Source organism: Mustela putorius, unplaced genomic scaffold (assembly GCF_011764305.1).
Source record: "Mustela putorius furo isolate JIRA1106 unplaced genomic scaffold, ASM1176430v1.1 tig00000460_pilon_pilon_pilon, whole genome shotgun sequence".
In the NCBI taxonomy this organism is placed as follows: domain Eukaryota; kingdom Metazoa; phylum Chordata; class Mammalia; order Carnivora; family Mustelidae; genus Mustela; species Mustela putorius.
Genome location: NW_025421389.1, coordinates 19,557,212 through 19,567,956, shown reverse-complemented (window position 1 = coordinate 19,567,956; position 10,745 = coordinate 19,557,212). Strand labels below are relative to the sequence as shown.

Sequence of the window (10,745 nt, the reverse complement as noted above, 5' to 3'; positions counted from 1 at the left end):
GCTAGCACCTGCCTCCGTTCTAGCCAGAACCCTGCCCTGCCAAGCAAGTGTCTCCAGATGGTAATGAGCTTTCTCTGCTGGGACCCAGGCCCTGGGAGTAAAAGAGTGTGTGGTAGGGAGGGCAAGGCCCGAGTCCAGGAACAAAACCCCTTTTTTTCTCCCCATATCTGCTTTCTGCAGTCCTGCTGTTGCGATGCCCCTGGGCCCAGGTACAAATTACACACACGATCACTTAGCTCCCATCACCAGCAAATTAAAGATTTTCTCCAATTAATCCAGCCCCAGTCGCCGGGGCCTGGAGCAAATCACCTCCCCACGATATGACCTCCAAATGCAAAGACAGGAGAGAGCTGGGGACTCCTGCCCCTGTCCCCAGCCAAGCCCCTGCTGTCACCCATATCCCAGCGCAGCTGTCTGACTCCCTCAGCTCCAAGAGAGAAGCATTCAGGGAGGTGGAGGCGCAGCCTGTGAAGGAAGGCCCTGCTCACGGAGGTCCTGGGTGGGGGTCAGGTCAAAAGGGCATTAGGGGGGCACCTGGGTGGCTCAGTGGGTTAAGCCTCTTCCTTCGGCTCAGGTCATGATCTCAGGGTCCTGGGATCGAGCCCCACATTGGGCTCTCTGCTCAGCAGGGAGCCGGCTTCCCCCCCTTCACCATCTCTCTCTGCCTGCCTCTACACCTACTTGTGATCTCTGCCTGTCAAATAAAATCTTTAAAAGAGGGGGGGTATTAGGGATCCCCGTATCTCAGCACTGCATTACAAGACTGCAGAAATAGAGCCTCAGAGAGGAAATCCCCTAAGCTGGCCAGACCCTAAGGCCATGGTCTCCTCTAGTGTGGTTCTTCAATTCCTGGTTCAGGTGCGTTAGCCACTGAACCCTGAAATATCTCTGTTCCTGACTTGACCGCCTCTGCCTCACCATGCTATCGCCCCAGTGGCCTCTGTGTTGTCAGAGCTAGGGAATGGCCCCAGGAAGGTGGCATCACTAGGACGTCCATCCCCAGGACGGAGAATTTCACATGCCCGGAGCTGATGGGGACACAGTCCTCATTCAGCAAGTATAGTCACCTGGCAACAATTTGCCAAATGAAAGAATCAGGGATGCCCACTTTACAGATTAGAAAACTGAGGCCCAGAAAGTGCATGCTTACCCAGATCCACTGACTGTTAGCCCTGGGTCTCTGTTACCCTTTGCTGAATGCAGGATGCAGGAATTCAGGCCACTGCTGCTCCCTCCCTCCATCCCATGGCCCAGAGAGGTCACATCCCCCCATCACCTCCCTTGGGTGACTGATGACCAGTTGCTCCTGGGGAGCCCTGTTCCGTGCCCATTCTGGAGATGCCTATCGCCAGACAGGCTGTCATGGCAGCCCATCACTCACCAGCAAAGTCTGCTTGCCAGATTTCCAAGTCTGAGGCTGGGCCTTGGGGCTCTGGCTCCTGATGAGGGAAGGATAGCCTGCAGAGACAGAAGGCGCCGGTCGGAGGGAGCTGATGTTGGCCATCAGGGCCTCCGGGGCCACAACAGCAGGGGTACCATCTCCAAAGTGACCACCAAGCTCCAGCCAGCCCACTACCAAGTACAGCAACCCCTAAAGAGGCCTGCAGCAGCTGGGGGGGGGGGCACCACGGGGAGGCTGGCCAAAGGGGGGAGGCACCAAGGCAAACAGAGAGAGGAGGAAGAGGCCAGGTGGGCTGGGCCAGGTGGTCCTGGACTGTGGCCCCCAAATCTAGGTCAGAAACACACTACTTCACAAGGATTTCCCCCCACCCACCCTGAAGGTTCACACCACTGACCTTTTCCCATGAGCACAACCAGCTAAGGTATCCACCAGGAGGCGCCCTTTCCGAAGGCCCGTGCTGGATGGCCAGTGTCCCCCCTTCCCACAGGTCTCCTCATTAACCCTCACCCCGCAATCAGTTTGCCCTGAGCTGCACCACCAGGAAGCAGCAGTCAGGATGTGAACCCAGGTTTGATGGGGTACCGAAACCCACCCTCATGGTCCTGCCCAGCTCCAGGGCCTCTCGCCTGTTCCAGGAGCTGGAGGCTGGGGCCAGGGCCAGGCCGTCATTTGCCATGTGGCTAAGGTCCACAGTTAAGATAGCAAGCCCATGGGGCCCAGAGCACGTGGGCCCTGTCCGGGCCTGGTCCTCCTGCCCACCGTGCTCCCCTTCAGCCCAGCAGGATCTGTTACGAGCTCTGGTCCACAGAACCGTGGAAAGCACCCTCTGTCTCAGTCATCAGCCTGCAGGGACAGGCCTTGGGGCCTGGGAAGGAGCAGATTAGGACCCCAACAGGAGAAGTTCAGAAATAAACAGGGTCTGCCCTCCTCTGGGGCAGCCCAGAGCCCTGTTCTGGCCGCTCTGAGGGAGGATGAACTGGCCTGGCTGGCCCTTCCCTCCACCTGCATTTAGCAAGAAGATGGAGACAGAGCAGAGACTCAGGTCTCTCCCTGCATCCGGGGGTGGGGGTGGGGGCGCCTTGGCAAGAGAGGGTTCCATGGGTCCTGAGTGGGAGATGGAGAGAGGGGGGAATTCAGATCTCAATTCTCAGTTCCCAGAAAGAAAAACCCATGCCAGCTCCGAGAGAGGTGAGGAGGGGATGGGGACGGGGCTGTGGTCCCAAAGACCAGCCTCGTGCAGCAGGCAGAAGTCTGAGGCAGGGGGAGCTAGGGATGGTGCCAGGGGAGGGGGGAGGCATCCCTCTTCCAGCAACTCTGGGGAGGAGGGCCAGGATGCCCTCGAAGTGGCAGAGAGCCCCAGAGGGTGTCCCATCTGCCCTGCTGTGGGAGAGAGAAGGGGAGGGAACACAGGCCGGTACCAGGATTGTTTTTAAATCGCCCACTGCCGTCCAGTGGTTTGGAAAACTCTGTGGTGGCCTGTCCCAAGGTGGTGAACTGATAGGGGGCTTTCCCAGAGCCTGCTGGGAGAGAGAGAGGCATTAGCAGCACACCCTGGTCCGGGAGGGGCCAGCAGGAGTCACACCTCGCCCTGGGGCCTGCTATGCTGGGAGCCCAGCCAGGCCACCCTGAGCATGCACTCTGCCTCCCTCTAGGGTTGCTAGGGTTGCTGGGTAGGAGCTGGTGGGGGGCCATCCTCATGGGCGGGGCTTCTGCTTACACACAGGCAGGCCCCTGCCCAGAGCACCCCACCATCCAAGGCCAGTCCCAGCTGATGTAATGAGCTGATCTGTGTGAAGGTGACCACACTGTCCCTGGGCTAGTCCTCAGGGGCTCAGAGTATTTGAGGAGGGGCTCTCCTAGGTCAAGGCCCTCACCAGGACAGGAGGTGAGTTGGTACAAGCCTATGGGGAGATACAGGGGAATGTGGAAGCTCCAAATCACACTGGGGGATGACCGTCTTCCCTGACCTGTAGCCTCTGATCTGGGCTTGACCAGAGTGCAGGGAGGGACCGCTGGTAGCCAGAGCTTGCCAGGCCTAGCTTGGGGAGAGGACATCCCCCGGGGTCTTATAGGCTGGGACCCTCCAGTCATATTCACCTTCTAAGGTGAGCAAGGTGATCTGGTCCTTCCAAGAGTCCCTGCCCTGGGGATAGGGTGGGATTCTAGCCTGGAAGGGACAGCTGAATGATAAGTCGCCTTCCAAGGCCACTGCTTGGGGGCCTGCCTGCCCGGCTCTCTCTCCTCCCTCTCCCTGACCCTGGCCAGCCCCTGTACCCTCGCTTCAAGGCCAAATGGCTCGGGCGCCAGAAGATAGAATGGCTTACACCACAGCCCACAGAGCTGTCCCTAGGACCCTTCAGAAGAGACAGGAGGGGCCTGGCCCACTCCGCCTGGTCTGGGGAGCGCAGTCAGACTCGGAACACTTTAGACATGATCTAGTCCTGCCTCTCTGAGAAATGGCCTGACAGGACTCAGGATGTTGGCCACTGGTACGCGGTCACAGCCTCTAGAGCCGACAGAGGCCAGCCGGCGCAGGCTGAGCAGTTAAGCTTTCTGCAGGAGGAGGACTCAGAAGTTAGGCCCAATGGAAACAGGATGGGGGTGTCAGGGGAAGGGGTCTCCCGAGGTTGGCGTCCCCACCTCCCTGACCACGTGGATCATGGTTAGGGCCCAGTGTTCGCTGAAACCAGCCCCAAGCCCAGCCTTCCCCGACAGCTGAGACCTCTCGGGCCAGGGTCTGTCCCTTCCAGGGAGGGCAGCTGGTGAGGGAGGGGGCGGAGGCCAGCACAGAGCTTGGAGAGACACAGGAAAGGCCGGGCAAGGTGGGGAGAGCTCACCTTTCAGGGAGAAGGAGGAGCTGCCTTGGACTGCGGGCCCATCATCTGAGTTCTGGATGGTGGAGGAGTATTCCCAGACCCGGGAGGTGTAGTTACCTGGTGGGGCACAGCAGGAGACGTGAGCCCCCCCAGCACCCCCGGCACACTTCCTGCCGATGCTTCCTGCCATCAGAGTTGTCCTAAACCACAGTGTCCGCTCGTCCCTGCCGTACCTCAAGGCCCACCGTCCTCAGACTCAGGCTCCGAGTCCCTTACCGGCACACAGCCCCCCTCACTACCTCCACTTTCTGGCCTCACCTCCTCCAGCTCCGCCACAACAGCCCACCCTGTGCCCTCTGAGCTTGCGGCACACCGGGCCCTCTCTTGCCTGGGGCACACGCAGCTTCCCGGACCGGCTCCCATCCTTGACAAACCTGTTGGGCCCTCTGGCATCAGTTTCCCTGTCATCTCCCCCAAGTCTGTGTGTGCCTCAGCCCCAGGCCTCACGTCACTCTGCTCCCCTGTTGTCCCCCTGAGTTATAAGGGCAAGTTTAATTGGGGGCAGGGGACACGGCTGTCTGGCCCAGCATCACATATCCAGCGCCCGGCGCATAGCCTGGTCCCTAGAAGATTCCATTGCACAGTTGCTGGGTGAGCGCAAGAACAAGTAAACAAATAAATAGAAACACATGCTAAAACTTGGGCACAGAGGCAGCTGGTTCAAGTCCTGAAACTCTGCTTGGGAAGCGGAAGAGGCTGACGAGGGTCGCTTTGGGAGGACGTCCCTGCAGTCTAGAGGAGAGAGGCAGCGGGGCGGGTGCGGGAGGAACAGCAGGAGCCCCACGAGGACACTCGAGTCTGGGGGCTTCAGAGCCCCCCACGGACGACACCCCTGCCCTGGGCTGCCCTCTCAGCAGCCCTGAGCCCTGGGGCTCTCCCCAGTCAGCTCACTCCATGGCTGAGGGCCCAGTCCTGGTTGATGGTCCTCTCCCACAGCCGTCTGCAGGAGGCAGGAGCCTGACACTGGGACTCAGTGGTCAGAGGGAGCTGGGGCGCTCTGCCCGCCCCACTGTGAACCCCTGCCACGGGGACCTCCGGAGTGAGCTCATCCACCCAGATCTCTCATAGCCCATGCCTTCACTGAAGAGGCCCCCCAACCCCTCCTCAGTCATCCCAGGGCCATGTCTGGTAGAACTGCCCCAGGGGAGCCCTCCCTGCCCACAGCTGGCTGGCACCCCAGATCCTCCAAAAACCTGGGTCTTCGAGTGCATGGTCATACACTTGGCACAAGGATGCCCTCGGTACGCGGGACGGAGGGGCGTCTGTGCTTGCTTGGCCTCTCTCCCCGAGGAAGCCAAGCATCCCACCTTTCACCTTTTCTAGGCCTTAAGGGCATGTCCCTCACCCAGCATCACTACGTCCCATCCCGGATCTCCAGGGGCAGCCCCACTTCCTGTCCTGCCATCTGTCCCATTTACAGCTACACTAGTCTGTTTTAAAAGTGATTTCTCAATGCAGACGTGCACCCTTCCGTAAAGGGCCCCAGTCCTCTGTGGGTCCTTGTGTTGCAACACATACTAAGGGAAGCTTCCACACTGAAGCCCCACTCCGGGTTTCCCAGACTCACCCTCAGGGATTTCCAGGCTGCTTCTCCGCACCCTAACTAAGGACATCACACACACACACACACACACACACTTTGAGCTCAGTAGGACTCCTCCCCGCCTGTCTCTGGGCCCCTAAGCCCATCCCAGCGCCCCACATCCACCTTCCACGGGGGAGCCCGTCCTCCGCCCCCAGCCTACCTCTCAGCCCCATGCTGAGTCACTCTCTCACCTTTGGTGCCATACAGATTGTTGAAATTCTTCTGGTTGGTCTCCTTGGAGAGGCGGCTGGGGGACCCCGGTTGGTACGATGTCCTGGCCCCACCTAGGAAGGAGATGAGGGGTCCCCACTGTGGAGAGCTGGGTCTCCTTCAAGGCAGGCCCACAGCTTCTGACTTAAGGGGGTTACGCGGGACTCCTTGTCCCCAGACGGCGCTCACTCCCTGTCCCCAGACCCAGGTCCCACCACTAAGACAGCTCATCTGGGTCTAGATCAGGCAGCCGCTTAATCTGCGCTCCAAATCAGGACACTTAAAGGTGAAAGACTGTTAGTAAGTACACAGGAGCATTAGGTGTAAATCTGGAAGCTTCTGCAGAGACTCGGGGTGCATGGTTTCCCTATGTGGGCGGCCCTAAGGATCACCAAGACCTGAGAAGCCAACCCCCCCCCCCGAGCCAGGCCCTGCATGAGAGCCCAGAGGCTGCGAGGTGGTGTCCCTGGGACGAAGGAGGATGGTGGCAGCTGTTGGGGGGTACAGGTGCGGGCTCGCCTATGATGAGGAGCCAGGGGCCACAAGTATCTCCCGGGTGCTTCTGCCACCAGGGATAAGACCTCACATTGCTCAGGAGCCTCCAAATTCAGATTCTCAGAACAATCTTGAGAGGCTGGCAGAGTGGGCTCCATACCCCCACTTCACAGAAGAAGAAGACATGCTTTCCACATGTGTCTGGGTCCTTCCATCAGCTCCTCCCTCCCACCTAACAGGCACCCCGCTCCCAGCTCTGGTCTGCTTCTTCACGGAGCACCCTGCCCCTCCTTCAGGGGCTTGGAAACCAGCCTCCGCTGGGAAAGGTCACTGCACAAGCCCACTGCCCCGGAGCCCCCAGACTCATGCCAGGAACCCTTGGATGGCCTTGTCTCCTGATCCCCTTTTTGACTCTTCCTGGCCCTTTCCTTCCCTCTACCCCGAGCCTGGGAGCTCCCAGAGGGCAGATTTCCTCCTTCCTTCAGTCCTCAGTGCAAGGGCAGGGACACCGGATGAACCTGTTTCTTCCACCTACCAATGTCACTGCCTGACTCCGTGATAAGCTGAAAGCCTTCCTAGCATCTGAGCTGAATTTCTCTCCTCCCAGACGGGGGTACGGAGGGGACAGTGACCTGCCCAAAGTCCCCAGGTGCTGGCTGGAGGGCAACATCCTGGCAGGTCTGTACTCTTCCCTCTAACCCCACTGCTCCTCTGCTCCCCTCCCCACGACCTGCAGGGGGAACCCACGCCCCTCTCACTCCCCGAGGGAGCTGAGGGAGCCGAGCAGGGCCCAGCTGAGGGGACCAGTGCACATCAGGGTCCTCACTGGGGAGGCTGGTTAGTGCTACTCACCCGCTCAAGGACGGGGCCCCAAGAACAGCGCCCTGGGAGGGGAAGGGGCCAGGCTGGTGGCCTGACCCACACCAGGAATGTGGGGCAGGGGGGACTTGGGTGCCCAGGTGCTTCTCCAGGCCTCTGTCGGGGCCCAGGTGTTGTTTTCACATTGGGTGGAGCTCAGAGATTCCTCCGGCTGAGCTCATCTCTAAAGCCCCAGCTGAGCTCATCTCTAAAGCCCCTACGCCCTTCCCATGGTGTGTGTGTGTGTATGTGTGTGTGTGTGTGTCTCAGAGGTGTGTAGATCAGCACTCAGCCTGGGGGCTCCCTGGTCCCCAGCTCCTTCCCCACATCTCTCTGTCCCCTTTCTCCCTTTTCCCCACAGCCCCACTCTTCTGAAGACCACCCCCACACGTAGGCACGCCCCCAGGAATGCACCCCCTCTCTCCGAGGGCTGACACGCCTGGCACGCCCACCCTTACATAACGGGTGTTGTTGCGGTTTGTTGCTGGTGCAAAAGAACGCAACAGGCTTCCCCCAGGGCAAAAACAGGCAGGCTCTGGTCTCTACCTCCACCTAGGCTGACACAAGCTGAGACCGTCCAGGGCCCAGAGAGGAAGGCCAAGGGCCAGGCGCTGTGCCAGGAGGGAGCGGGGAGGAAAGGTAGACCAGCCGTCCGTCTCCCTACCCTAGAGAGGCAGAATGGCTCTGGAGGGCTGGCCCTCCCCCAGGACTACAACAAGGCAAGTGGAAGCAGAACACAGCTCAGGCTCAGGCTCAGGATCACTGCTGGTGAAAACAGCAGCCTGGAGACCCGCTGAAAGGAAAGGGAAGCATAGGACTTATTCGGACTGGAGTCAGGGACTGGGGAGGGGGGAGTCAGGAGGTGCCTATAGTTTATCTCCAACCCAGATGCTTCTGAGGGAGGAATGGGGCACTGTTCTTGGGTCCAGAGGGACAGCAGGTGTGCACCCGGACTTCCCCGGGCAAACCCAGTGACGGTCACTCTGGCAAGGCGGAACCCAGCCAAGTCCTGAAGTCGGTGGCCCCGAGGGATGGGGCACTCTCTCTTACTCTTGGGCGTGAGGTACATGGAGTATCTCTTCATGGTGTCAGGCGCACTCCACTCGTTGCCGTAGCTGTTAGTGTAGCTGCTCATGTAGCGATGGTCAGCTCCTGGGAGGGACAGAGGCCGGCCATCAGAGGGGCAGGTGGAGAGGAGAAGGGGGGCCCTGGGGCCAGCCCTGGTTTCTGCTGAGTCAGCCCACAGCCCCTCTGTCCCAGGCAGAGGCGAGGTTCTCCGAGCCCAGGGAAGGCCATGCCCTGCCCAGCATTCCCTCTGCTCGTGAGCCGCTGGGAGGTGAGAGACAGTTGGCAGGGAGCCAGCTCCTTCCCTGGACTGACCCTTCTGAGTAAGACCAGAGGCACAGCACTTTGCAGTTGACAAGGTACTACTGACATCCCTTTCCTTTTTGCTGTGTACGCAACCCCTGGGCTGGAATGGAGATCCCCACGGGACAGACCAGGAAACTGAGGCTCGGGAGGTAGGTGAAGCCCCATGTCACATGGCCAGTAAGGGCAGAACTGGGGTGTGAGCCCTCATTCCTACTTCCTCACTTTGTCCCAGCCATGTCGGCAGCCCAAGGGGATGGAAGGAGGTTCTAGTGTCGGCCTCCTCCAGGGCCAGGGATCCAGCTGGCTGAGCAGAGGCACAGAGAGGGGAGTAAGCTGCGTGGGGCGGGCACTGACTCCCCAGCCCACCCCAGCCACCAGTATACCCCCAAACCCAGACAAATCGGTGGTGCCACACTTGCCTTCCCCAGCTGCTCCCCCCACTCCATTCCTTCCTCTTGTGACTTCTCCTATGTTCCCTCTGCCCTTCCCTCTGTCTGCCCTGGACAAGAGAAGGAATGAGTGGCTCAGGTCCTTCTCCTTCGTCTTCATCACCTGTACCCAGTAGGGGCCTGACATACAGTAGTGCACTCCACCACAAACACATGTTCTCCTGGGTGTTGCCCGCCCCCCCAACCCAGTGCTCCCTGCTCTGACTGCTCCCCAAGCTCAGGATGATGGTCAGACCCTGGGCCTTTGGGGGTAGGACTAAGTCCCTGGTCTGACGGGTAGGCTGTCATCCAGGAGGAGAGGAGGTCTGACTCACTGGCCTCCCATTCCCCCCAACCCTGCCCATAGCCAGACACACTCCCAACAACAACACAGCAACAACCAACAAACCAACACGGAGGCCCAGGGCCCCAGGCACAGGTGCAAGGCTGCTGACATCACAGCACCCATCCTGCTCCTGGCAGCGCCTCCCTGCACACCTGGCACAGGGCACGGGGCCACACTTGCTCAGAGGTCATGGTCAACACAATCATTACCTAGAAATGACCCGGTGGGCAGGCGGCAGACAGTCTTGCGAGGCTCATGGGCAGCCTGGCCCAATCACAGCCATCCTCATCTGTCTGCCCCAACCTCAGCAGAGGGGCCCCACCCATGGGTTTGTACCCCAGGGAACGTGATCATCACACTCCCAACTGCTCAGCCCGGCTGCCAGCCTCAGCAACTTCTCCGCCAGGAAGACCTGGGAGGCTGAGTATCAGAGCGTGAATCCTAACCACGTCCCCCGCTCAGCTGTGTGCCCTTTGAAAAGCTACTTCTCTGAGCCTCAGCCTTCTCATCTATGAAATGCAGTGCATCCTGCGGGGAAAGTAAGCCACAGCCAGCAAAGAGCTCGCACAAAGCCAGCACACTGGGAGTCCTCAGTCACTGTCAGCCACCACCGCTAATGTCAACACCATTATCATCTGAAGGGGGATTTCAGGACCTGAAACGACTGTCTTGCTGCAGTGGCTCATGGATCCTCAGGTGTCACTGAATGTCCCTCACCTTTCACAGGGACACTGGGTGATGTCACCATCACCGAGATATATAGAGGTCCCCCCTAAAGCCCAGCATATCAGCACACTATTACCCCCTTCTCATCCCCAGAGAATCACCTTCTCTGCTTAGAGACAAAAGACAGGGTCTGCCTCCTTCGGATGTTTGGGGCCGGAGGTGTCCTTAGAGCCCCGTGTTGGGCCTGGATCACCGAGTGGGGCCTTGGGGGAAAGTGCTCCCACTTAGGGCCCTAAAGGGACTGGGCTGGGCTGGTGAGAAGAGACTTAATGGATTAGTTTCTCAGATGAGAAAGCTTTCTGTGAGGTGATTCAGTTGGCCTCAGTGGGGGACAGCATGACTCAGAAGCTGACATCAGGGAAGCCGGTGAGTCACTGAGACACATGGGTCCCATTGTCCCCAGCCCAGCCTCTGGGCTCAACACCACTCAGTGGGGCCATGGTGACAG

At 59.6% G+C, this 10,745-nt stretch overlaps 1 protein-coding gene across 5 annotated transcripts in view; it reads right to left on the bottom strand.

The window, feature by feature from the left end:
* TRIM29 (tripartite motif containing 29) overlaps positions 1-10,745 on the bottom strand; it is a 48,461-nt gene that overhangs the window by 25,818 nt on the left and 11,898 nt on the right. For 2 of the 5 annotated variants that reach the window (XM_045080428.1, XM_004750063.3), the window contains exons 5-9: positions 8,477-8,578; positions 6,055-6,147; positions 4,240-4,335; positions 2,821-2,922; positions 1,382-1,458 (exon numbers count right to left, since the gene is read on the bottom strand). In XM_045080428.1, the coding sequence (XP_044936363.1) occupies positions 1,382-1,458; positions 2,821-2,922; positions 4,240-4,335; positions 6,055-6,147; positions 8,477-8,578 (470 nt within the window). The remainder of the gene's footprint in view (positions 1-1,381; positions 1,459-2,820; positions 2,923-4,239; positions 4,336-6,054; positions 6,148-8,476; positions 8,579-10,745) is intronic. The other 3 variants (XM_045080430.1, XM_004750065.3, XM_045080429.1) reach the window with 2 other exon arrangements.